A 27,845-nucleotide genomic window follows, 5' to 3' on the forward strand; every position below is an offset into this window, starting at 1 on the left:
GGCTTGTCTGAGTTCAAATCCTGGCTCTGCTACTTATGTGTATGACCATGAACAAATAGTAAATCTCTCTGTGCCTCAGTTTTCTCATCTGTGAAATTAATAATAGTAACCACTTTATAGAATTACTGTGAGAATTTAGTGGAGTTAATACATGAAAACACTACACAGTGTCTGCTTGTCATAAGTATTCAGTAATTAATAGTTATTACTATTTTTAACTTTGCTTTCCAAGTTTTTATTAGGTCAATACAAAGGATTTTATACAGAAACATTAACAAAGAAAATATTTATCATTTGGATATGTGAAGTTAGTATCCAGTTTATAGACCGTGTAAATGGGAAGCATTATTTCCAAAAATCAAAAGGTTTAACAGTTATTGCTGGATTATAAGAATAATACAAATCCCAGAAAACCTAATGACTTCTGGACTGTCACCATGGATTTTGGGGGATAATAATACTGCTTAACTAGGTCTTTAAACTGCAAAGATATGCATTGAAATAATAGAATACGAAAGTTAATATAGTGAAAAGTGTTCCCCTGACCCAGACCTCTCAGCTTTCTTCCCAGTCCCAAATGCTGTTAACACTTTTGTGTCTTCTATTCATGAGTGTACATTACCTCTTTCCTCTTTAACTTGAATGAGAGCATACACTTGTGCATTTTGCTTTTCTTATTTAATAGTTCTTGGAGCTCATTCTGTAGAAATCACATATGTAACATTATTTAATATTAAAGTTACTTAATATCTCAACATGTGGTTGTGCCATAATTTATTGAACTAATCTATTGGTAAAATTCACATATTCAGTTTTTTGGCTTTTATGAACAATGCTTTGTGAATATTCCTATATATGCATAGATACATGTTTATAAGATAAATTTCTACTTTTGGCAAGAACTATCAAAGAAAAATGCAAATTATTTTCCAAAGAGCCTAGCAGTGTAGCTCCATAATTTAAAAAGAAAAAAGGCTGTGAGGGGTTAAATTTGAATTCTTTCCAGGTAGTTTTCAGCAGCATGCTTTGGTGGAATCATGATTTTTAGAAGACTAAGTGGGATTGCTGCAATTACATTCCTGCCTCTTCCCTCCCCCTAGCTTTACTTGTCTTTGTAACATTCCTGCCTGGGAAGTCTTCCCAGTGACCTGGGTTAGGCATTAAGATCATGGGAATCCAAGATTTTCCCATGTCTTCTAGGATGTTTGTTCAAAGAATAGAAAAACTTCCTTACAGCAGAGGAATTTTAGCCACTGTCAGTTGCTGGAGAATCTTCCAATAGGGTCCTTTGAGTAGAAATATGGTCAAGGAGAGGAAAGGTATCAGAAGGTCAAAAGGCAGTGATCATATCATAGCACTCAAAATACTTTCTTTCTTGTTTATGGGAAGTAGGTAGGCAGAAAAGTGGAGTAACTTCCCCATTGTCATATACATCAAGTAATGCCCGGGAGAGGCCTAGAATTCTGTATTTCCATGTTGGGATTGCTTAGTAAGGACCTATATGAAGAGAATTTTATTGTCTGAAGGTAGGTGGTTGCTGATATTTTATCATCACTGATCAGTAGCTCAGTAATATCTGTTACTCTCGGCCATTTACTCCTGTGTATATGATGACTGCTGTAGCTCTAGCCATTACATCTGCATTCAGGCAAGAAGCAAGGTAAAGGAAAAGGGGAGGAGCAAGGGCTGTAGTATATCTATATTAGGAAAGTATGAGTTTTCTTATGAATCCCTCAGCAGATTCCTACTTTGTTCTTATTGGCCAAACTGTCCCATGGCTACTACTCCAGGCTTGGAAACTTGGTGATCAAGGGGGTGATTTCTGTCTTAGAGCACTTTTTACTGTTTTGATGGTGTTCAATGAAAAACATTTAATCATAGCTTGACTTAAGCCATGTTAACCTCCAATTTTCTTTATGCTTATAGTTCATACTATATGATTTAAATATTTATACCATCTTATCTTTAAGTCTGATTAATAGTCTTAAAATAAGTCTAGGTGTCCCTGATGGCTCAAATGGTAAAGAATCCACCTGCAATGCAGGAGACCTGGATTTGATTCCTGGGTTGGGAAGATTCCCTGGAGGAGGGCATAGCAACCCACTCTAGTATTCTTGCCTGGAGAATCTCATGGACAGAGGAGCCTGACAGGCTACAGTCCATGGGGTCATAAAGAGTCTGACACGACTGAGTGACTACTCACAGCACATCTTTTAAGTCTGATAGGCCTCCTGTCTAGATTTTGAATTCCTTTGTGTCTGAGACTAAATCTTGTACTTTTTGTGTGAGACAGTGTCTCATCCTTGAATATTAGTGAGAAAGGAGCTCCAGTATTATCAAGCCCAGATTTATGGCCACTAGCAAGTATGAGTGAACTGCTACCACATAGCTTACTGAGTTAAATAGAATAATGAAAGTAGAAATTGGGAAGTGTGAAAACTTAAGAATTGAGGATAATAAAGAATCCTCTATTCAGGGTAAAAGACTATGAAGACTGTCTCTACTTGGAAAGAAATACAGTACTGTTTCCTATGCAAATATAGACCATAACTACATTAACATGCTTCTCTAATTCATAGGGTGAGGGCAGATGATGTAGAAAACATATTATACTAAAGTCAGGCGCCTCAGTTCTAGATCAGATTCTTCCTTTATATAACTTTATGATATTGGGCAAGTCTTTTTCAATTTCCCTTACTTTCAGCTTCTTCTTCTAGGATGGGAATGATTGATGCTTTAGAGGATTGTTGAGGGTATTAAAATTGTATGTATTTAGTATTGTTATTTCATGGTGCTTGGCATGTGTAAGCACCTTTGGTACCTTGTTTTTACCATGATCATTAGTAGTAGTGTTGTATGATCCTAGAGGACCTCATTTTGCTTTATTTAATCTTTATCTATAAACTGAAAAATATAGGTGTTGTTTAAAACTCCTCCCAACTCCAAAATGTGATATTTCTACACTAAGTACTTCAATTGGAGCATTGTTATAAAGATACCTGTGGAGGTATAGCTTCATTGAGTTCATAGGGGAGACCATGGGAAGATGATGTTCTTTGGTGCGTAGATTGATTTCACCATGTAAACCAAATAGAACAAATTCCTTCTGAATTACCCAAGTCCACTGAGAGAAATTACCCAAGTCCACTGGCCAAACCACCGAGCAACAATGAGGTTGCTGCTACTGCTAAGTCATTTCAGTCGTGTCCGACTCTGTGTGACCCCATGGATGGCAGCCCGCCAGGCTCCCCTGTCCCTGGGATTCTCCAGGCAAGAACACTGGAGTGGGTTGCCATTTCCTTGCATGAAAGTGAAAAGTGAAAGTGAAGTTGCTCAGTCGTGCCCAACTCCTAGCGACCCCATGGACTGCAGCCTACCAGGCTTCTCCGTCCATGGGATTTCCCAGGCAAGAGTACTGGAGTGGGGTGCCATTGTTGGGTGGACCTAATCTCATAATTTATCTCAGAGCATAAGTATAGTGGTATAATATAGAGAAAATGAATACTGAGGGCTATTAGTACCTGGAAGAGAACTGGCACACCTCTCTGTAACGCAAGGGAATATTACTCTCCTGAGGAACGTTTTCACAGTATGTGTCAATAGCCAGTGATTCTGTCTTTAAGAATTTGTCTTCAGGGAAGAATTAAGTATATATATACAGAAACTTAGCTTCATGGATATTCTTTTATTAGTATCTTTAAAGTGAAAGTATCGGGACAGTCCTAATATAGGGGATAAGTAAATTAGAACACAGTCATTAGTTGCTGATATATCTATATTGACATGGAAGATGCTTGCGATATGTGAAGCAGATTCAAAATGTCAATGATCTCATTGGAAAAAAAAAAGTAAAAGTTAAGTGTGTGTATTTGTTGTGTGTGTAGAGAGAGATTGAGAGAAATTGTGTGGGTGTGTGAAGTAATATGGCATTGTGGATTTTTATGAAAGCTGTTTTTGTAATCTCATTTAAAAAATGAGCATGTATTTATAAAGGCTTAAAGAAAGTACTTAAATTAGCAAATGTGTATGTAAGTCATTAACTGATGTCTACTTCTCTTCCATGATACAGAATACTTTAAGTCCATGTCATTCCATAATGAAGACAAATGATTCATTGGGTTTCGTAGGGAAATTATTTGCCAAGTGAGTATAGCCTTTAGGCTATTACTTTCAGCTGTTTTTTTAACCACATTGGGTTGGAGTGGGGGGCTGACACGCCTACACAGGTTTCCACAGGACAGAGGACACAGGACACATGGCAGCTCTTCTGTACAAAGTATGCAGAAGTAAGGATGGGCCCACATCTTTTTTTTTTAACCTAATCTGCATGTTGTCCCTTTTATGTATTTTTAAAGATATTTGTCTTTATGCCCAGGAGTAGTATTTTTTACAAAAGTATTTTTAAAGAAGAAACCTGTACTTGGCAAAACACTATTGAGATTTTTTTACTATGTATAAGATACTGTTCTGAGCACCTTAATGGATGAGTTATACACAAGTGAGTAGAATTCATCCTTGTCTACAGGAACTTAGCGTTTACTAGGAGAGAGATCTGCATAGTTAACTAATATAAAATTAGATGGTATAAAAGCACAATGGCTTTGGAGGGGCAACAGTAGGTGAAAATTGGGAAAGATTTTAGAGATGATTGAATTGGACTTTGAATGATGAGTAAGATTTTGGCTGGTAGCTATGATGTGTTTCAGAAATTGGGTTATTCAGGGCAAAGAGAAAATGCATTGGATATGGATGAGACTGGAAATGAGAAAACGGTAGATTGAGGAAAATAAGATAATGAATGTAAAAGACTTAGCACAGTACATGACATTTTGTAGGTATTCATTAAATTTGGCCTCTTTCTAATTCCAATGTATTTACTTCAAGGAGTGTTAAGTTACTGAAAAAGTAAACTTTACTTGTAGTGTGATTTGAAAAGTAAGGCCTATTGCCCAGGTTATTTTCAGAATTGCATATGTGATTGTAAAAGCAAAATAGGGTACCAATACCTTAGATAAATGTGCAGTCAAGTTTCTGAACCATTTATCTCCTTAGGAAGTGACCTGTTGAGAAAAGTGACACAAACGTTGGAAGTAACCTACTGTTTTGCACCAAGGGTGGAACACAATGTCACAAGTCACAACCTCTTATTCCTATGATGCTCCAACGGACTTCATCAATTTTTCATCTTTGACTGATGAGGAAGATACGCAACACATAGATTCCTGGTTTGGTAAGTGTCTGCTTTTCTAGTTGTTTTAAGGGATAGTGACTTGCTTTGTGCTGAGCACCTTTCAGAAGAATGGATTGTAGATAGCTAAAACATAAATTCCTTTCTGTACTCAGAGACTTTGTCATCATGATATGATAGAAATAGTTGAAATGTCCACTATTTTGGAAATGGACTATCAGTAGAAATCAAAGTTTTGCAGTTAAAAATGATGAATATTTAAGTTTTATGAACATATGGTAAAATCCGGTTGAAAAAAGTTGAGTGAAATTCAACTACATGTCTATAGTGAGGGCAGTCACATAAAAACTTGCTTTGTTGTCACTGAGCATAGAGTATAACATCACAGCTGGAATGTTGACAGTGATACACTCCACCAGTCTTACTCAGATTTCCCCAGTTTCACTTGTACTTATTTTCATGTGTATTAAGTTCTGTGTGATTTTATCACCTGCGTTGGTTCATTGATTTACTACCACAGTCAAGATATCAAACCTTTCTAACATCATGAGGATCCTTGTGTTCCCCTTTTAGAACTATATGCACCTCCCTCTTGCTACCTCTCCCCAGCTCTTTTTTTTTTTTTTTAATTGAAGGATAATTGTTTTACAGAATTTTCCTGTTTTCTGTCAAATCTCAACATGAATCAGCTGTAGGTATACATATATCCCCTCCCTTTTGAAACTCCCTCCTATCTCCCTCCCCATCCCACCCCTCTAGGTTACAGAGCCCCTGTTTGAGTTTCCTGAGCCATACAACAAATTACTGTTGGCTATCTATTTTACATACGGTAATGTAAGTTTCCATGTTACTCTTTCCATACATCTCACCCTCTCTTCCTCTCTGCCCATGTCCATAAGTCTATTCTCTATGTTTGTTTTCCATTGTTGCCCTGTAAATAAATCCTTCATTATCATTTTTCTAGATTCTGTATATATGTTTTAGAATACGGTATTTATCTTTCTCTTTCTGACTCATTTCACTCTGTATAATAGATTCTAAGTTCATCCACCTCGTTAGAATTGACTCAAATGTGTTCCTTAAAGTAATGCTCAAAATTCTCCAAGCCAGGCTTCAGCAGTACGTGAACCGTGAACTTCCTGATGTTCAAGCTGGTTTTAGAAGGCAGAGGAACCAGAGATCAAATTGCCAACATCCGCTGGATCATGGAAAAAGCAAGAGAGTTCCAGAAAAACATCTATTTCTGCTTTATTGACTATGCCAAAGCCTTTGACTGTGTGGATCACAATCAACTGTGGAAAATTCTGAACGAGATGGGAATATCAGACCACCTGATCTGCCTCTTGAGAAATCTGTATGCAGGTCAGGAAGCAACAGTTAGAACTGGACATGGAACAACAGACTGGTTCCAAATAGGAAAAGGAGTACGTCAAGGCTGTATATTGTCACCCTGCTTATTTAACTTATATGCAGAGTACATCATGAGAAACGCTGGACTGGAAGAAACACAAGCTGGAATCAAGATTGCCGGGAGAAATATCAATAACCTCAGATATGCAGATGACACCACCCTTATGGCAGAAAGTGAAGAGGAACTAAAAAGCCTCTTGATGAAAGTGAAAGTGGAGAGTGAAAAAGTTGGCTTAAAGCTCAACATTCAGAAAATGAAGATCATGGCATCCGGTCCCATCACTTCATGGGAAATAGATGGGGAAACAGTGGAAACAGTGTCAGACTTTATTTTTCTGGGCTCCAAAATCACTGCAGGTGGTGACTGCAGCCATGAAATTAAAAGACACTTACTCCTTGGAAGGAAAATTATGACTAACCTAGATAGCGTATTCAAAAGCAGAGATATTACTTTGCCAACAAAGGTTCGTCTAGTCAAGGCTATGGTTTTTCCTGTGGTCGTGTATGGATGTGAGAGTTGGACTGTGAAGAAGGCTGAGCACCAAAGAATTGATGCTTTTGAACTGTGGTGTTGAAGAAGACTCTTGAGAGTCCCTTGGACTGCAAGGAGATCCAACCAGTCCATTCTGAAGGAGATCAGCCCTGGGATTTCTTTGGAAGGAATGATGCTAAAGCTGAAACTCCAGTACTTTGGCCACCTCATGCGAAGAATTGACTCATTAGAAAAGACTGTGATGCTGGGAGGGATTGGGGGCAAGAGGAGAAGGGGACGACAGAGGATGAGATGGCTGGATGGCATCACTGACTCGATGGACGTGAGTCTGAGTGAACTCCAGGAGTTGGTGATGGACAGGGAGGCCTGGCGTGTTGCGATTCATGGGGTCGCAAAGAGTCGGACTGATCTGATCTGATCTGATTATTCCTTTGTGTATATGTTCCACAACTTCTTTATCCATTCATCTGTTGATGGACATCTACGTTGACTCCATGTTCTAGCTATTGCAGATAGTGCTGCAGTGAACAAAGGGATACATGTGTCTCTTTCAATTTTGGTTTCTTCAGGCTATATGCCTAGGAGTGGGATTGCTGGGTCATATGGTGGGTTTTTTTCTAGTTTTTTAAGAAATCTCCATACTGTCTTCCATAGTGGCTGTATCAATTTACATTCCCACCAACAGTGCAAGAGTGTACCCTTTTCTCCACACCCTCTCTAGCATTTATTGTTTGTAGACTTTTTGATGAGGGCCATTCTGACTGGTGTGAGGTGATATCTCATTGTAGCTTTGATGTGCATTTCTCAAATAATGAGTGAAGATGGGCATCTTTTCATGTGTTAGCCATCTGTATGTCTTCTTTGGAGAAATGTCTGTTTAGGTCTTTTCCCCACTTTTTGATTGGGTTGTTTGCTTTTCTGTTATTGAGTTATATGAACTGCTTGATATTTTGAAAGTTAATCCTTTGTCAGTTGTTTCATTTGCTATTATTTTCTCCCATTCTGAGGTTGTCTTTTCACCTTGCTTATAGTTTCCTTTGCTGTGCAAAAGCTTTTAAGTTTAATCAGGTCCCTCTTGTTTACTTTTCTTTTATTTCCATTTCCCTAGAAGGTGGGTCATAGAGGATCTTGCTTTGTTTTACGTCATCAAGTGTTTTGCCTATGTTTTCCTCTCAGAGTTTTATAGTTTCTGGTCTTACATTTAGGTCTTTAATCCATTTTGAGTTTGTCTTTGTGTATGGTGTTAGGCAGTGTTCTAGTTTCATTCTTTTACATGTAGCTGTCCAGTTTTCCCAGCACCATTTATTGAAGAGGCTGTCTTTGCCCCATTGTATATTCTTGCCTCCTTTGTCAAAAATAAGGTACCCATAAATGCATGGATTTATTTCTAGGCTTTCTATCTTGTTCCACTAGTCTGTGTTTCTTTTTGTACCATACTGTCTTGATGACTGTAGCTTTGTAGTATAATCTGAAGTAAGGAAGATTGATTCCTCCAACTCCATTCTTCTTTCTCAAGACTGCTTTGGTTATTAAAATTCAGGCTTCTGGGATTTATGAAATTAGCCCAAAGTCACAGTGAAAGTGAAAGTGTTAGTCACTCCGTCTTGTCCGACTCTTTGGGACCCCATGAACTGTAGCCCCTCAGGATCCTCTGTCCATAGAATTCTCTAGGCAAAAATACTGGAGTGGGTTGCCATTTTTAAATGGAGGGATTGTGCTACTCAGAACCCAGTCTCCAAATAGAGATAGGATTCCCTGATATTGGGTCAGGTGATATGACACAAACTTTGATATTGTCAACAAATAAGGATGTGAGGGGTTTTTTTAATTTATTTTTTTATTGAAGGATAATTGCTTTACAGAAATTTGTTTTTTTTCTGTCAAACTTCAACATGAATCAGCCATAGGTATACATATATCTTCTCTCTTTTGAACCTCCCTCCCATCTCCTTCCCCATCCTACCCCTCTAGGTTGACACAGAGCCCCTGTTTGAGTTTCCTGAGCCATACAGCAAATTCCCTTTGGCTATCTATTTTACATATTGTAATGTAAGTTTCCATGTTACTCTTTGCATACATCTCACCCTCTCCTCCCCTCTCCCCATGTCCATAAGTGTTCTCTGTTTTTATATTACTTTGGGATAGTATGTGAGACCAGTGATATGTCATGCTAGTTATTGCTGGGTCTTCTTCATTTTCTTCTTTCTCATTAAGAGAAATCAGTATGTGAGGGGGGTAGAAATGAGTCCATTGCAGCTGTACTTCACACTTACAGTGCAGTGTCCAGATGTGATAGCATATGCCATTCTCTTGGAAAAGGACTCTAATGAAATCCAGTGGGTCTGTCGGGTGTGTATAGGAGGAAGGGTGGATAAGAAAGCCTGCTGCCGTACAGAAGGTCTTCTCCATGCCCTTGGTCCACTGAAACCCTGAGGAAATAGCTGGCTGTCTCTCTTTTTCCAAGTTTTTTTCTTGAAAACAGGAAAGGAAATATTAGTACAACAGTAGTTTTAAGTATACTTTGGAAGCAAAAAATGGATCCCACTGTTTTTTCAAAATCATCTTAGTTCTAATGTTCAGTTCAGTTCAGTTGCTCAGTTGTGTCTGACTCTTTGCGATCCCATGGACTGCAGCACGCCAGGCCTCCCTGTCCATCGCCAACTCCCGGAATTTACTCAAACTCATGTCCATTGAGTCAAGTGATGCCATCCAACCATCTCATCCTCTGTCGTCCCCTTCTCCTCCCGCCTTCAGTCTTTCCCAGCATCAGGGTCTTTTCAAATAAGTCAGTTCTTCACATCAGGTAGCCAAGTATTAGAGTTTCAGCTTCAGCATCAGTCCTTCCAATGAATATTCAGGACTGATTTCCTTTAGGATAGACTGGTTGGATCTCCTTGCAGTCCAAGGGATTCTCAAGAGTCTTCTTCAACACCACAGTTCAAAAGCATCAGTTCTTTGGCACTCAGTTTTCTTTATCAGATCAGATCAGTCACTCAGTCGTGTCCGACTCTTTGGGACCCCATGAATCGCAGCACGCCAGGCCTCCCTGTCCATCACCAACTCCTGGAGTTCACTCAGACTCACATCCATCGAGTCAGTGATGCCATCCAGCCATCTCATCCTCTGTCGTCCCCTTCTCCTCCTGCCCCCCATCCCTCCCAGCATCAGAGTCTTTTCTAATGAGTCAATTCTTCGCATGAGGTGGCCAAAGTACTGGAGTTTCAGCTTTAGCATCATTCCTTCCAAAGAAATCCCAGGGCTGATCTCCTTTAGAATGGACTGGTTGGATCTCCTTGCAGTCCAAGGGACTCTCAAGAGTCTTCTCCAACACCACAGTTCAAAAGCATCAATTCTTTGGTGCTCAGCCTTCTTCACAGTCCAACTCTCACATCCATACATGACCACAGGAAAAACCATAGCCTTGACTAGACGAACCTTTGTTGGCAAAGTAATATCTCTGTTTTTGAATATGGTGTCTAGGTTGGTCATAACTTTTCTTCCAAGGAGTGAGCGTCTTTTAATTTCATGAAATCTATACATGAATACTGGAAAAACCATAGCTTTGACTAGACGGACCTTTCTTGGCCAAGTAATGTCTCTGCTTTTTAATATGCTGTCTAGGTTGGTCATAACTTTTCTTCCAAGGAGTGAGCGTCTTTTAATTTCATGGCTGCAGTCACCATCTGCAGTGATTTTGAACCCCAGGAAAATAAAGTCTGTCACTGTTTCCACAGTTTCCCCCCCTATTTGCCATAAAGTGATAGGACCAGATGCCATGATCTTAGTTTTTTGAATGTTGAGCTTGAAGCCAACTTTTTCACTCTCCTCTTTCACTTTCATCAAGAGGCTCTTTAGTTCTTCGCTTTCTGCCATAAGGGTGGTGGCATCTGCGTATCTGGGGTTATTGATATTTCTCCCGGCAATCTTGATTCCAGCTTATGCTTCATCCAGCCCAACGTTTCTCATGATGTACTCTGCATATAAGTTAAATAAACAGGGTGACAATATATGGCCTTGATGTACTCCTTTCCGTATTTGGAACCAGTCTGTTCCATGTCCGGTTCTAACTGTTGTTTTCTGACCTGCATATAGATTTCTCAAAAAACAGGTCTGGTGGTCTGGTATTCCTATTTCTTTCAGAATTTTCCAGAGTTTGTTGTGGTCCACACAAGTTCTAATGTATTCCTTTATAATTTTCTTCCAGATAATTACGTCTTGTTACACAGTTGCAGTCAGAGTATACATTCACAGTGGGACTCAGCACATTCCTAAAACTTGTATCAGTAGGCTGTTGATAGTTTCACTGTTTGTACTGGCTTTGGTCATGGCAAAACCTAAGATATAATTCCCTGAGAGAACCTAGCTCTATTCCATCCTCTTGCACTCCACACTGTCTTAATTGAGGAAGAACCTCAACTCAATTAGACTACAAGATGTCACTTGTAAGCCTTACCAATCTCACTGATTACAGTTTTCTTTAAAAGGAACATGATGTATTTAGGTAGTAGATAAGGCCAGTTTATGATTATGTGTTCCTAAATGTGTATCAAGCAAAGATAAAGAGCTATTCACAATGCAGAGTCTGCACTTCTCCTTTTCTGTAATACTTTGTTCAGTGTTACCAGTGTTTTAGTGATAAGTTTTTGCAGTTGCTGTCTCTGTTATATAACCTGTACTTATTTTTTTTAATCACTGAAACTTTGCTGGTACTTGCCAAATGAGTTCGAAGTGTACCAGTAGGAGGCTTTAGGCCTCATTTTAAGTGTATGACACTCTTTTGTTTGCTTCCTTGCTGGTTGTTTAGATGATCATGATTTTACCTTTTCACAGATGAGAAGGCTAATCTGGAGAATAAGTTTACTGGGAAGGATGGTACAGGAGGGCTTTATCAGGGCAAAACACCTCTGAGGAAGGCTAATCTTCATCGAGATGTCACACCTTTGAGGCCAGGTAAGAAAGAACATCTTAGAAAAAAGCTCCTTGGCAGAATGGTGGAGCAGTATATTAGGAACCCAAGGGACCTGGGGAAATTACCTAAATGATGTATTCCTTTGTTTTTAATTGGTGAAATGGGCTAATTCATTTATTCATTTCATGGTAAGTTGAAAACTAATGATGTGCTATGTTCTTTTCATTTTTCAACCTTTGAGAAATTAAGCTAACATAGAATTTTATTGCCAGATATATAACTATTTTCTTTTTTGACTAGATTTAATGTAACCTAACCCAAGTCTGGCTGGGAAACAAAACAGCAGGAAAGAAGAATGTACTGCTTGATAATTATGCAAGAATTCTTTGAGTCTTGTATCTGATTTTAAAAGATGATTGACATTTAACTAATAGTTACTAAATATAAAAAAATACTGTCTGTTTGATTAGAACAAAAAGTATTCTTTTAAGAGGTCATAAATCCTCAAAAATGATTGTTTTGAAATAGTAGCTATATTTAGATATAATTCACATGTCATACAATTCACTTGCTTAAAGTTTATATTTCAGTCTTCTTTCATATGCTCATGGAATAGTTGCACAATCACCATAATCAATTTAGAACATTTGAGAATTAATCTTATGGGTTAATCTGAAACTCGCCCCAATTGCAGCACTAACTAAAGGGCCATAGACAGTCGCTGTATTTTCAGTGAACTTGTTTAGTTTGCAGAGTCTCAGTTGCTAGGCTGTCTTTCAAACACAGGTGATATCTTACTGAATTTGGGGTTTGGACACGTATCCATCTTTCTTGCATAAGAGGTTATCACCATGTATACATATTTCACTTGAGGTGCTTAGAAGTGTCGAAGATTTTTCTGTTGCTTTGATGGTCTTTGTGCTCTTCTTGAACTGAAAGAGGATGTGATGGTACCTTGTTTGTCTGGACCACTTTCAGTTTAAAATTATTTGTCAACAGTGAGCCCCAGAGCTGGACGCCTCTGCTTGGCCCATCATGTGTCAAAAACCACGTACATTAATTCCACTCGTGCATACCCCTTGGTCACAGGGTTTTTGTTCTTTCTTAGTACACATTCTCACCTGTCTCATCAGTGCTATTCTACCCTTAATCTAACTGGAAAATTCTTATACATCATTCAGTTTCCAACTTAAATATCTTTTTTTCTCTAACTGATTCCCCTTATTTGTGTTCACAAAGCACTTTTTAGAGCTCTGGTTTTTTGGGGGTTTTTTTTGGCCTCTCAGCATGTGGGATCATAGTTCTCCAACCAGGGATCACACCTACTCCCCCTTGCAATGGGAGCACGGTCTTCACTACTGGACTATCAGGGAAGTCCCTAGACCTCTATTTTAATTTCAGCTTTTATTGTGTTGCTAGTACAAATAATTGTGATAAATTTTTCTATATTGATCTTTTATCCTACAACCTTCTAAACTCACTTATTAGTTTTAGTACCTTTTTTGTAGATTTCATCAGATTTCTACCTTAGTGATTATGTCATCTGCAAATAAGCCTTTTGTTTTTCTTGCATATTGCAGTGCCTAGAGCCTTTAATGTGACGTTAAATAGGAGAGAAGTAGACATGCTTGTTTTATTCCTAACTTTAGGGGAAAGCATGCAGGCTTTTACCATTAAGTATAATGTTAACTGTAGTCCTTTTTTTTTGGAGGCCTCAGTTCTTATTTTGATTTCAATCCTGATGTAGTTTTTTTATAGATGTCCTTTATCAGGTTGAGGAATTTCTCTTCTATTCCTATTTTGCTGATAATGTTTATAGTAATATATGCTAAATTTTCTTAGATGCTTTGTCTGCATATATTAGGATGTTTATATGATTTTCTTCCCTTTCTTTTTAGTGTTTAAATTGCTTAGTTACTCTGCTTTTCCAATTTTAAGCCAATCTTTGTTTTCTGGAATGAATCCCAATTGGTCAGGATGGTATTTTTCTTTATATTTATATTTTAGGTTTAGTTTGTTACATTATTTTGTTTAAAATTTTCTTCATCTGTGTTCATGGGGAATAATCTGTAGTTTTCCTTTCTTGTGATGCATTTGTTTGGTTTTGATAGAGTAAATGTTCACCTTACTATATAAATATTCCCTTTTCATATCTCTGGAAGAATTTTTGTAAAATTAATATTATAGAATTCACCATTCAAGCCATCTGGCTCTGCAGTTTTCTTTGCAGAGAGGTTTTTAACTAAAAATTCAATTTCTTTAGCAGATATAGATTATCTGTTGCTTCTTGAATGAGCTTTGGTAGTTTGTCCTTCAAGTAATTTATCAATGTCATCTAAGTTGTTTAATTTATAGGCAAAAAGTTGTCATAATGTTTCCTTATTATCCTTTTGATACTTATAAATTCTGTAGTGATATCATCTCTCTCATTCCCTATATTAGCAATTTGTGTCATCTCTCTCTAATTTTCTAATCAGTGTGGCTAAAGATTTAGCAGTGTTATTAATCTTCTCAAAGAGCCAGCTTATCAGAGTTACCAATCTAACACCTCTCCAGTATTCTTGCCTGGAGATTCCCAATGGACAGAGGAGCCTGAGGAGCCTACAGTCCATAGCGTCGCAAAGAGTTGAACACGACTGAAGTGACTTAGCACATACACGTATGCATGGCTATTATAGTCTTGCTGATTTTTCTGTCAACTTGTTCCATCAGTTAGGGACAGGTTTTGAAATTTCAGACTATGATTGTGGATTGTTTATTTCTCCTTAAGTATCTGGTATGAATACAGATGATACAGTATCCCACTTGATTATGGTGTATGATCCTTTTTTGGTTGAGAATGTTTGCATCTATGTTCATCAGTGACATTGACCTTTTTCTGTAGTATCTGTGTCTGGTTTTGATATCAGGGTGATGCTGGCCCCATGGAATGAGTTTGGAAGAGTTCCTTTCTTTGCAGTTTTTTTAAATAGCTTGAAAAGGATAGGTGTTAACTATTCTAAATGTTTGGTAGAATTTACCTGTGAAGTCATCTGTTTCTGGACTTCTGTTTGTTGGGAGTTTTTTTAAATTAATGATTCAAATTCATTACTAGTAATTGGTTTCTTAATCTTTTCTGTTACTTCCTGATTCAGTCTTAGGAGATTGTACATTTCTAGGAATTTTTCCATTTCTTCTAGGTTGTCCATTTTATTGGCATATAGATGTTTGTAATAATCTCCCGTGATCTTTTGTATTTTTGTGGTGTTGTTTGCAGCTTCTCCTTTTTCATTTCTGACTTTATTGATTTGGCCTTTCTCTCTTCTTAATGAGTCTAGCTGAAATGTTTATCAATTTTATCTTTTCAAAGGACCAGCCCTTAGTTTCATTGATCTTTTCTATTTTTCTTTTAGTCACTATTTCATTTATTTCCATTTATTTACTTCTTTCTGTTCTGATCTTTATGATTTTTTTTTTTTTTTTTTCATTCTGCTAACTGGGTTTTGTTTGTTCTTTCTTTGGTTGATTTAGGTGTAAGTTTAGGTTGATTGAGATTTTTCTTGTTTCCTAAGGTAAGCTTGTATTGCTGTAAACTTCCGTCTTAGAACCACTTTTGCTGCATCCCATAGGTTTTGGACTGTTGTGTTTTTTCATTTGTCTCCAGGTATTTTTTTGATTTCTTTGATTCCTTCAGTGATCCATTGGTTGTTTAGTAGCATATCGGTTAACCTCCAAGTGTTTTTGTGTTTTTGCAGTTTTTTTCTTGTGGTTGGCTGCTAGTGTCATAGTGTTGTGGTCAGAAAAGATGCTTAATATGATTTCAGTTTTCTGAAATTTACAGAAGTTTGTATTGTGGCGTAGAATGTGATCTGTCCTGGAGAATGTTCCCTGTGCACTTGAAAATGATGTGTTTTGCTGCTTTTGGATGAAGTGTTCTCTCTCTATGTATCTGGTCTACTGTGTCCTTTAAGGCCAGTGTTTCCTTCCTGAGTTTTCTGTGGATAATCTGTCCACTGAGGTAAGTGAGGTGTTAAAGTTCTCTGTTGTTGTGTAACTGTCAGTTTCTCCCTTTATGATTGTTAATATTTGTTTTATATGTTTAGGTGGTCCTATGTTGGATACATATATATTTATAATTGCTATGTCTTCTTTTTGAATTGATTCCTTGATCATAAGTAATATCCTTTGTCTTTGTAACAGTCTTTGTTTTAAAGTCCATTTTGTCTGATATAATTATTGCTACCCCTGCTTTTCTTTGATTTGTATTTGCATAGAATGCCTTTTACCATCCTCTCACTTCTGTTTGTGTGTGTCTTTAGATCTGAAGTCAGTCTCTTGTAGGCAGCATATATATGGGTCTTGTTTTGTATCCATTCAACTACTTGGTGTCTTTTGATTGGAGCATTTAATCCATTTGCATTTAGACTAATTACTGATATATATCTACTTATTGCCATTTTAATTGTTTGGGTGTTGTTTTTATATATCTGCTTTTGTTCCTTTGTTCTCTTCCCTTATGGTTTGATGACTATCTGTAGTTCTATATTTGTATTCCTTTCTCTTTTTTATGTGTCTGTATATCTATTATAGATTTTTTTTGGTTTGTGATTACCATGAGGTTTATATATATGTATCTATATCTCCATGATTATTTTATGTTGCTGATCTCATAATTTCAAATGAATTTTAACAGCCCTGAATTTGTACTCTCCTCCCCTTATGATTACTGTCTTTAACATATGCTTACTGAAAAGTCAGTGGATAACCTTATGGGCAGGCTTCCCTGGTAGCTCAGCTAGTAAAGAATCCACATGCAATGCAGGAGACCCTGGTGTGATTCCTGGGTTGGGAAGATCCCCTGGAGAAGGGATAGGCTACCCACTCCAGTGTTCTTGGTGAATATTCCAGTATTCTTTCTCTGGTGGCTCAGACGGTAAAGAATCCTCCTGCAATGCGGGAGACCTGGGTTCAGTCCCTGGGTTAGGAAGATCCCCTGGAGAAGGGAATGGTTACCCTCTCTAGTATTCTTGCCTGGAGAATTCCGTGGACAGAGAAGCCTGGCGGGCTACAGTCCATGGGGTTGCAAAGAGTTGGACAAACTGAGCAACTCACTCTTTCACTTACATGATTATTATAAATGCATTTTTTACAGGCAGCATATAGTTAGGTCTTTTTTAAAATTTAATCATCTGTGTCTTTTAATTGGGTAAGATACTATTGAAGCTTTGACATGGCATACTATTTTTTTTTTCCTATGTCTTTTTCTCCCCTCGAGAAAGAAAGTTCTTTAGGAAATGAGCTAAATAATTGTTCTCTGGAATAAATATTGTGTGAAATGTGTTTTCTTGGCCTGACTTTTATTCCCTGTCATCTGGTTGAAGTGAACTTTAATCAAGGCTCAATTCATAAGCTGTACTATCAAATGCTATTTTTTCCATGAAGCCGTTACTTGATTGTTTCTTTTTCATTATTCTCAGCACTTTTTTTCTGCTTCTGTTTTATGATGTCCATAGTAACATCAGAATACTTTGATAAAATATCTCCTTCTTCTTCCCACCCCATACACAGTCCCTTTTCTTAGATGCTACATTTTAAAATTCTTATTGTTTTAAATTTAATTGGCAGTACTCTTGCCTAGAAAATCCCATTGATGGAGGAGCCTGGAAGGCTGCAGTCCATGGGGTCTCGAAGAGTCGGGCACAACTGAGCGACTTCACTTTCACTTTTCACTTTCATGCATTGGAGAAGGAAATGGCAACCCACTCCAGTATTCTTGCCTGGAGAATCCCAGGGACGGGGGAGCCTGGTGGGCTGCCGTCTATGGGGTCGCACAGTCGGACACGACTGAAGCGACTTAGCAGCAGCAGGGGGTTGTATTTATAATGTCTGGTCATATGATTACTACAGAAATATTTACATTATTTTGATTATGTAAATATTACTCAATGCCAGGTCAGTTACTGTGATGCAGCTACATTTCTTCTTGGTTCTTCTTGGTGTTATTTGTCACAATCCCTTGACCACATAAAGATGATCTTGACATCAGGGTCAGGTAGATTTTTAAACTTGATCAATTACTTAAAATTTTGTCACATTTGAGCTTGCTACATATTGAACAATGATCCTTGGAAGCTATACTGCTTTATTTGAGGGCGGCATTATTTTTCTTAGTTTCTTCTTGGCATCTTGTTTCCTGGGTCTTATGTCCTTTTTCTTGTATTCTTTCATTTGTACTTCATTAGGCAGGGATACGTCCCCAAGGAACTTCCTAAGATAAGGTGCAGGAAGAGAACTTGGAGTTCTCACATGTCTAAAAATGTCATTGTTCCACCTTCGTTTACTATTGAAAGTTGGATTTAATATAGAACTGCAGTTTAAAAGATTTTTTTCTTGATTTCTCTGAAGGCATTGTTCCATTATCTTTTATCTTCCTTTGTTGCTGATGAGAAATTCAGCTTATCCTGTTTTCCTTACTTAGGTGATTTCATTTTTTCACAGAAGGCTTCAGAATTTTTATCTTTTTGAAATGTCATGAGAGGGACTTACTTGGTGGTCTGATGGCTAACACTCTGGTCTCAGTGCAGGATGCCCAGGTTTGATCCCTGGTCAGGGAACCAGATTCCACATGTTGCAACTAAGAGTTCATATGCCACAACTAAAGATCCCACATGCCATGACAAAGGTCAGCAATTCCACATGCTGCAACTGAGACTCAGTACAGCCAGATAAATAAATAATGAAAAAGTGTCATGAGGGGTTTAGGACACTTTTTTCTGAGGTGCCTTAGACTAGTAAATAGGCAGGGCCCTGGATATTTCATTTCTGCTTCAACTATAAAGTAGCTTTTATAAATTGGTCTTCTGCACAAGATTTCACTGGAACAAAAGGTTCCACTGCTTAGGAGGATACACACACACATATTTCAATCTAGAATTTTCTGTATTAAGTCATATGTATATATAGACATGTATTTCCTTGGGATTTGAGTATAGACTAGTTTTTGTTCTCTTGCAGTTGATAATACTTACAACAAACAAGCAGAAAAAGAAAATCTGGTGGAAGAGTCCATTCCATCAAATGAATGTCCCTCTATGAAAGTCAAAGAAACCACATCAAGAAATAATCCAGTTCAGCCTCAGAGGTAAGAGGTGTTCAAAAGTGGCGGTTATATTAATAATGTTCAGAGAAGGGTTATGTGTCCCATAGTACATTAGACTTTTCATGTTACCTTATTTAATCTTCATAACATTAATGAGTTGTAGGTAATATACTTATTTTATATAGATAAGAGCTCAGAGGTGCTAAAGTTGCTTGTCTGGGGCAGATTTATTTCAGAGACAGGATTCAAACTGTTTATAAGAAACAGCTAGAATTTTTCCAAAGTGACTGTAGCATTTTACGTTTCCATAAGCAGGATAGTATGAGAGTATCAGTTGCTCCATATCTTGGCCAACACTTGGTATCAGTCTTTTTACTGATACTTCATTGTATTTATAATTTGCATTTTCTTGATGACTAATGATGTTGATCACATTTTCATGTGGTTTCTGGCCATTCATATGTCTACATATATAATTGCTAAAGACCTTGATGCTGGGAAAGATTGAGGGCAGGAGAAGAAGGGGACGACAGAGGATGAGATGGTTGGATGGTATCACCGACTCAATGCACATGGGTTTGGGTGGACTCTGGGAGTTGGTGATAGACAGGGAGACCTGGGGTGCTACGGTTCATGGGGTCGCAAGGAGTCGGACACGACTGAGCGACTGAACTGAACTGATAATTGCTTTTTAAATCTGCCTTCTTGGAGTCTCCCCTATGCCTGAAGATCTTAGTGGTCAGCCAAAACCAAGTAGAGTTTATACTCAGGCTTAAGTTTTCATCCTCTGTGTGGTTCTCTTAACTTCTGGAGTATTGCCTCTAAATTTCCAGCTGCTTTGCTTCAGACGCCTCAAGCTAGTAAGACTTGAGTTGTGTGCTGTCCTACTATATGCACACTGGGTAATGCACTGAATCAAAAAAAATCCAGCAAACTCACCAGTCTTACCTACTGCACTTGTCTTTTAAGGATGGACACCTCACCAGTTTCTGCTTTCTTCACTGGGCATGTTTGGTCTCCCCTAAATACACATTTCCTTCTCCAGAGGATCTTCCCGACCCAGGGATTGAACCCGGGTCTTCCACATTGTAGGCAGACGCTTTACTGTCTGAGCTACCAGGGAAGTCCAAATACACATAGTTAGCATATATAGTAACAGGAAACTTGTGGAGAGTTTTGGCTCAGATTTTGAGTGACTTGTAGCTCTTTTTCTTCTAGGACTTTCCTCTGAGGTTTCTAGCTCCTGTACTAGCCTGAATTCTATCTTCTGTTATCTAAAGCCAGTGAGAGTAGTTTTCTGCTGTTGGAGCTGCCACATTTGGGGCATGCCTGCAGGCAAAAAACTCATAACTCTTAACCTTTGTAGTTACTATTCATGGATAAATATTCCTGTTTTCTGCCTGCTTTTGGTCACTTTTCCAGTGTACTCAAATAGTCGTATTTTTGTATATTGTGTACATTTTGTAATAATATGCAAGAAGATTTGCATGATAAATATACTGTACATTACTCCATGTTTTTGTTTTTATGAGTCCCTTTAGAGATTAATATGAAAATACTTGCAGATGAAAGATATGAAATTTGGGATTTGCTTCAAAATCTAAGATGGGTAGATGAAAAGAAAGTTAACAATGTGATTGGCTATAAGTTGGTAATTTTTTTTTTCTATAAGTTGATAACTTATAAAGCTGAATGATGAGTACCTATTGGTTCTTTATGTTATTCTCCATTTTTAATATGTTTTAAATTCTTTGTGATAAAGATTTTTAAATTAGGTGCTCTATGCACTCATAAAAATTTGAATATATACTAATAAATCTTGAGAGTGTTGAGAAAAATTAAACAACATCTAAATAAATGACAGGACATACTACATTCATGTTTTATTTGTTCTGGCTATGCTGAGTCTTCTTTGCTGTGCGGGCTTTTCTCTGATTGCAGCAAGTAGAGGCTGCTCTAGTTGTGGTGCAGGCTTCTCTTGTTGCAGACCCTGGGCTCTAGGCATGTGGGCTTTGGTAGTTGCAGCACGTGGACTCAATAGTTGTGGTTCCTGGCTCTAGAACACAGGCTCAATAGTTATGGCTCATGAGCCTATTGCCCTGCAGCATGTGGAATCTTTCCAAGTCAGGGATTGAATGCTTGTCTGCTGCATTGACAGGCAGATTCTTTACCACTGAGACACCAGAGAAGCCCCCTTGTTAATGCTTTGAGAGACTCAATACTATAAATATCAAGTCTCCTTACCCAACCTATAGATTCAATGCTATCTCTACAAAAGTCCCAAAGGTTTTCATTTTGGACATTGATAAGTTGATGCTAAAAGTTGTACAGAAATGCAAAGGTCCAAGAGTAGTCAAAATACTTTTATTTTGTAGATAGCAAGTCATATTATAAAGCTACAATAATTAATGCTTTGTATTAATTTGGGTATTGCCCAATGATGAGACCAATGGAATCATATAGAAGCTTACTCTGTCATATATGGACATATATGGACACAATATATACAAAAGTGGTATTGCATGCCTATGAGGAGAGGATGTTTTTATTTTTCCCCTTCAGTAAACAATGACTGGACAATGGGTAGCCAAATAGAACAAAATGAGAGTTGTCATCTATCTCACTCCATATAAAACAGTCAGTACTAGGTGAATTGTAGATCTAAATGTGAAAACATAGCTCAAGTAAGGAAATACAGGAGAATATCTTCATGACCTTGGAATAGGGAAAGACTTCTTAAATAGAATCCACACAGAAAAGCACTGACATGCTTTTTAGGAAGAAGTGCTTTTTGAACTTACTATCTAATCAAATGATACCATAAAGAGTGAGAAGCCCCACGCCCCCACACCCCCCAAAAAAAGGAGTGAGAAGCCAACCCCTAGATTGGCGGGAGATATTTGTAACACTTAAAACCTACAATGGGCTCATACGCACAGTATATAAAGAATTCCTACTAATCAGAAAAAGATTCACAATGCAGTAGAAAACCAGGACACTTAACTAGTACTTAATGAAATATGATAACCAAATGGCCAATAAACATGTGAAAAGGTGCTCAATCTCCCTGGGAAAAGCAAACTAAAACCACAGTGAGGCTCTATGATTAATATATACCAATCTGTATGACTGAAATTAAGTCATTGACAATACCAAGTGTTTAGGAGAATGTAGAGCAATACAGACTCTTATAAATTTGCCAGTGTAAGCATAAGTTGGTAAAAACACCTTGGAAAATAACTTTAGTTAATAAACCAAAGTCCTGTGACTTAGCAGTCTTACAACAACAATGTGTATATCAGGAGACATATGCGAGAGTCAACAGTTGATTGGATAAATAGTGGTATGTTCCTATAATGAATGTTACAGGGCATTGAAAATTCGTGAATTAGAACTCCGTGAATAAATGTGGTTGAATCTCACAAACATAATATTGAGACAGAAAGCAAGACAAAAATGTATAAAGTTTTTATTTTCTTTTCAAACCAACATACAGTGTTTATGGAATGCATGTCTATATGGTAAAAAAGATAAAGCCAAAGTAGTCATTACTGTAAAATTCAAGGTAGCACCTGCTGCCAGTGTTTTGTTTCTTAGTTTGGGTGGTGATTTCATGAGTCTTCACTTTATAATCATTAACTTAACTTGGTTTTTGTGTACTTTTTGTTATGTGTTACATATTTTAAGAAAAATTGGGGGTCATGACTAAAAGAGGAGAAAATAAACACTTCAGTAAATTTCCAGGAGATCTTCTAACTTCAAGGCTGACTAGTTAGCTGTGTAACAGGGTCAAGTCACCTCATCTTTTTTTTTACTTTTACTGATACCTTCAAAAGGAAGGAGTTGTACCAGTGCCTTTTTACAAAATTAAATCAACTTTATTGAGGTTTGATTTACAAATACCAGTGCACTTAAAGTACCAACATTTTGTGGTGAATTTTCAAAAGCTATCAATAAGACATTAGATTTTTAGAGTGGAAATAATACCATTTTTGTAGTTTGTACAAATAGCCTTTGTAGTTTGACGTATTTTCACATTTCTGCAACATATCTAGTAGATGTATTCATTACAGATAAGTTTTGTCAATTCTTCTACCATAGAAGATCTCTCAGACTCTCTGCTAAGAAGAATTTGGAACAGAAGGAAAAGCAGCATGTAAAAATGAAAGCCAAGAGATGTGGTACTCCTGTAATCATCAATGAATTTCCACCCTCCAAAAAAATGAAAGTGTAAGTAGCCACAGCTTCTGTCAGTTGGCATAGATTTTACCCCTGTTTGCTCCTATGGTAATAGCAAGCAGAATACACGGTGCTTGTTCGTATTTTTGTCAGTTAGGAGTGCGTTTTGTTGAAGGTAATATGGTAGCCAATTTAATTAGAGAAGTTTAAAGAACAGTGATTTATTTGCTTCATAGAATTCTGAAAGTAGTTTGCTGCTAGCTTTGGTTCGATGACATTTCTGAGTCTTAGTGGTTTTTTTTTTCCCCCCATACTTGCTGCTCAAGATGGCTGCTCTGTGTTTCTTAGCTTCTTCCTTGTGCTTGTTGCCTCATTATCACAAGATAGCTTCTCTATCTCTAGGTATTATATCCATGTTCAAGAGAAGGGTCTGGCGAAGAAAGAGGGGTAGCATCCATAATAGGAAAGTAAAATATTTTCCAGTAATGCTTATGTTTATACAGTAGTTGACTGAACTGTAAATTAGATCCCCTCTAGTTGCAGTAGAGATTGTTGAAGCAAGTACAATATTTTTACCGTCATATGTTGGCTGCCCCAAACAAAATTAGAGTTCTGTCAATAAGAAGTGAAAGTGAAATCTCTCAGTGGTGTCTGACTCTTTGTGACCCCATGGACTGTAGCCTACCAGGCTTCTCCGTCCATGGGATTTTCCAGGCAAGAATACCGGAGTGGGTTGCCATTTAAAGCGACATAAATTTTGGAAAGGAAACTATCTTGCATTTGTTCATTTGATGATGAGCAGTTGGAATCTCTTCCCACCTTCCTGAACCATCACCAGACAACTCTTACCTGACTTCTGTTGGTGTTCGCAAAGTTTGCTTGTTGTAGCTATTGTTATATATAAACTGATGATACTGTTGAAAGAACCTTGGCTGTTGAAGTATGGCTGTTGTCCTAAAGAATGAAAAAACTTAAGCCATGTGTAGTAGTAGATCTGGGGAGGAGATTGAGATATTTGTATGCTATAGGGGATTGAGATATTTTTTGTCCTTTTCAACTCAAGTTCTCACAATAAAAAGAATTTAGAAGAAGAGGAAGAAGGCAATGCTTGTCAAGATATTTCTGAAAAGAATGAATCTTCCCCTGAAAAAGCCAAGGGCAGACATACTGCGCCTTGTATCCCACCTGTAAGGTATGATACTTTGCTGAATTTCAGCTTTAGAATCAGAGTAAAATTACAAATGTGTACAACTACAGTCTGTTTGAAGCACATGGAGCCTGGGAAACTCTAAAGGCTGTCACCATGGTAAGGTACATTGTTTATGTCCTAGTGGGTGCTTGAGTTTTATACATTGAAAAAAAATAAACTATTAAAACAAATGTAAAAGAAATAGAAAAAAGTTAGTAAAAGTTCTTGTTTAGTCGCTCAGTCATGTCTGACTCTTTGCAACCCTGTGAACTGCAGCTTGCCAGGCTTCCCTGTCCTTCACAGTCTCCTGGAACTTGCCCAAACTCATGTCTGTTGAATCAGTGATTCCATCCAACCCTCTCATCCTCTGTTGTGTCCTCCTCCTGCCTTCAGTCTTTCCCAGCATCAGGGTCTTTCCTCTGAGTCCTCTCTTCATATCACGTGGCCAATTACCTAAATTGAACAGTATTTACTTTTTCAAGCTCCATTCTGGACTTTACTCAAATAAAATACCTATTTTTACAGTCAGTATTTAAGCAGTCTTTGGATTTTGCTTTATTCACTCACTATGAAACTCTTATTTTCTGTACTGCTACAAAATCTTCACATTTATCTTTCTTTTTGGTTGATGGTTTACATTCTTTATATTAATTGGAAAATTTCCTGTTAAAAACACTGTTTCAAATTTTTCACTGTTACAAGGAATCAGTGAACATCTTTATAGAGAGATTCTTTTCTTTGAATAGTCTCCTCAAGATAAGGAAAGAGAAATGATCCTTTTTATGGCTATTGATATTGTCAGTTTTATTTCTGAAATGTGTGAATTTTTAGTGCCATCAACTTTGAATATTTTTATTTCCTTGTAGTCTCACCTGTATTGAATTTTTTACTTTAAAATTGTTTCAAATTTCACTGATGTAATGTTGATGGCATCAAATTATTTTAATTTTTATTTGTTTGCTAACAGGATTGTATTACTGTTGCTGTAAACATCTTTTCCAGAGTTGTTTCCTTTTTATTTATCTGTAAGTGGTCTTAGTGATGTTTCATTACTAAGAATGACTACTTGATTATTGGTTTTTCTTAAGAATGGCTACTTTAAATTGAACTTATACTATGTCAATTATTTCAGAAACTGTCTGGTTTTTAATAGTCACAAGTATTCTGTGAAAATGAGTATTTGTATTACCCATTTAAACTGGGGAACACTGAGGTTCATAGAGGTCAAATAGTTTTCTCAAGATTACATAGGAAGGAAATGAAACAACAGGGTTGTGATTTGAACTCTGGTTGGCTCTACTCCAAAGGCTTTTCTCTTTATCATAGTATATATTTTATGTATATTAACCTTTTGCTGTGTTTATTGAAAATATTACTACTGGTTTTTTGGTTTTTCTTGTGGCATGAAAATTAATCATTATACAGTCAAATTTGTGGATATTTTGTAAAATCCTCTGTAGTCTATTTTAACTTTTTTTCTGAAATTTTTTCAATATTTTGGAATAAATTTTGCATCTTTTTTTTTCATAGTGTTACCTAGGTTAGTATTGATTTCTTGGATAATACTTTTTGGTTTTGATGGTTATTTTATCCCATGTTAAAAATCTAATCTATATAATGGCTTTAGATTTTTTTTTTTTTTTACCATTAAATCTCTTTCTCCTCTCCTCTCTCATCTCCTTTACTTATTTGCCCTTTAGGCAGAAGATTCTAAAAAGTACTGAGGAGCAAGAGTTGGAAAAGAGAATGAAAATGCAGCAGGAAGTGGTAGAGATGCGGAAAAGGAATGAAGAATTCAAAAAGTTTGCTCTTGCAGGAGCAGGTCAGTTTGGTTCTGATTGAGTCTGATTTATGAGGTGGTGCTTCTCATACCCTTGGTGGTTTTTAAAGTCTCAAAAGCAAAAATGTCTTTCTTGGTCAGTAGTCAGTGTAAAAAGATGTGTTTATTTAGGAGGCTGGACATGGGTGCCATTCATATCCCAATGATCATTCCCTAGAATGTTTTATGTACATTGGTCCTTTCTTAGAGCATGTTGTCGTTCCTCTCCATCTCTAACTGTTGAAGTCACACCCATCTTTTTTTTTTTTTGACACCCATCTTTTGAGGTCTTTTCCATGAGTTCTTACCTTGTTTTCCCAAGTAGAATTAATCTCTTCCTCTTTTTACCTCCTAATTCTTTTTCTTTGTATTAGAAAAAGAAGGAACTAGGATTAAGACAGAAGATAGAGCAGTTGGACAGACCAATTTTTTTTTTTTTCCCTATTTTATCCTAAGCAGAGGAGAAGAAAGTTGAGTGAATCTACTTGTAGCTGGGGAGGAAAGTATGACTGGGGGAGCTGAAAGGATCGGAGTTCTTTTTTGCTTTAGCATAATTATATTGGTGAAGTCAAATCTGTAAAGCTCTGCTTACTGGGTTGAAAAGCATCTTTGGAGTTTATGGGGTCTCCCTTTTAGAGATGCTTAGTTAAGTGTGTTTCGAAAGTCATTTCATAGCTTTTCTTGTCAAAAGTATTCCAGTTTCTGTGTGTCTCCAGAGCTATGAACACACCTGGGAGATGGGATTCTTCTCCCCTCTGCTACCTTATTACAATTTGCATCTGACTGAAGGCCCTCAAACTCAATAGTACTAAATGAATAAGGCACATATTTTGGTGTCCTTGAGGACTGTTTCAAATTGGGTTATATGCAGAGAGTAAATAAAGTTAGATCCATGGTAATAGAAATAACAAAAGGACTGACTAAAAAGGGACTTACTGTATGTATGTTCTGTATTATTCGTGTTACCTGTATGTTTTACTGTACTTTTTACTCAGGACAACCTGTGAAGAAATCAGTGAGCCAGGTAACCAAAGCAGTTGACTTCCACTTCCGCACAGATGAGCGGGTCAAACAGCATCCTAAAAACCAGGAGGAGTATAAGGAAGTGAACTTTACATCGGAACTGCGAAAGCATCCTCCATCTCCTGTAAGTTGACTGTCTAAGTTAATATTCTTGTTAGTTATTCAGCGAAGATTCTGGTGTAGTATTTATGGTCACTGTTGATAATGTAATTGAGAGAAGCATGTGTCTTTCAGTTAAAATATATCTAAATCCTCACTTTGCCCCCTGTTAGCTGTGTGATCTTGAATAAATCACTTTCTCTGGGAAGCATCTTATCAAATTACTGTGAAAACTGAATTGAGAATGTACATAAAACACATAGAATTACATGTGGCAAATTGTAGGTACAGGCTTGTTATGGCTTGTGCTATTAAACATTTGTTTAAAAAAATCTTGTGTCTGCAAAGTTTTGTGCAAACTATAATGGGTTTATGGGGAAAGTCAAGTTGGGGCAGACCACTCAAATCCTATACAGTTTTGTTACCAGAGCGCTAACAAAAGCAGTAATAATCCTAAA

General features: G+C 37.3%; 1 protein-coding gene across 7 annotated transcripts in view; it reads left to right on the forward strand.

The window, feature by feature from the left end:
* Positions 1-27,845, forward strand: part of TPX2 (TPX2 microtubule nucleation factor) — a 54,338-nt gene that overhangs the window by 8,072 nt on the left and 18,421 nt on the right. For 3 of the 7 annotated variants that reach the window (XM_019972219.2, XM_019972224.2, XM_070801461.1), the window contains 7 exons: positions 5,053-5,230; positions 11,922-12,041; positions 18,994-19,120; positions 23,180-23,308; positions 24,321-24,449; positions 26,147-26,268; positions 27,261-27,412. In XM_019972219.2, coding sequence (XP_019827778.2) covers positions 5,125-5,230; positions 11,922-12,041; positions 18,994-19,120; positions 23,180-23,308; positions 24,321-24,449; positions 26,147-26,268; positions 27,261-27,412 — 885 coding nt within the window. In that variant the 5' untranslated portion in view covers positions 5,053-5,124. Of the gene's footprint in view, positions 1-4,069; positions 4,144-5,052; positions 5,231-11,921; positions 12,042-18,993; positions 19,121-23,179; positions 23,309-24,320; positions 24,450-26,146; positions 26,269-27,260; positions 27,413-27,845 lie in introns of all 7 variants that reach the window. The other 4 variants (XM_019972220.2, XM_070801459.1, XM_070801462.1 and 1 more) reach the window with 3 other exon arrangements.

The sequence above is a fragment of the Bos indicus genome, chromosome 13, assembly GCF_029378745.1.
Source record: "Bos indicus isolate NIAB-ARS_2022 breed Sahiwal x Tharparkar chromosome 13, NIAB-ARS_B.indTharparkar_mat_pri_1.0, whole genome shotgun sequence".
Classification (NCBI taxonomy): Eukaryota; Metazoa; Chordata; class Mammalia; order Artiodactyla; family Bovidae; genus Bos; species Bos indicus.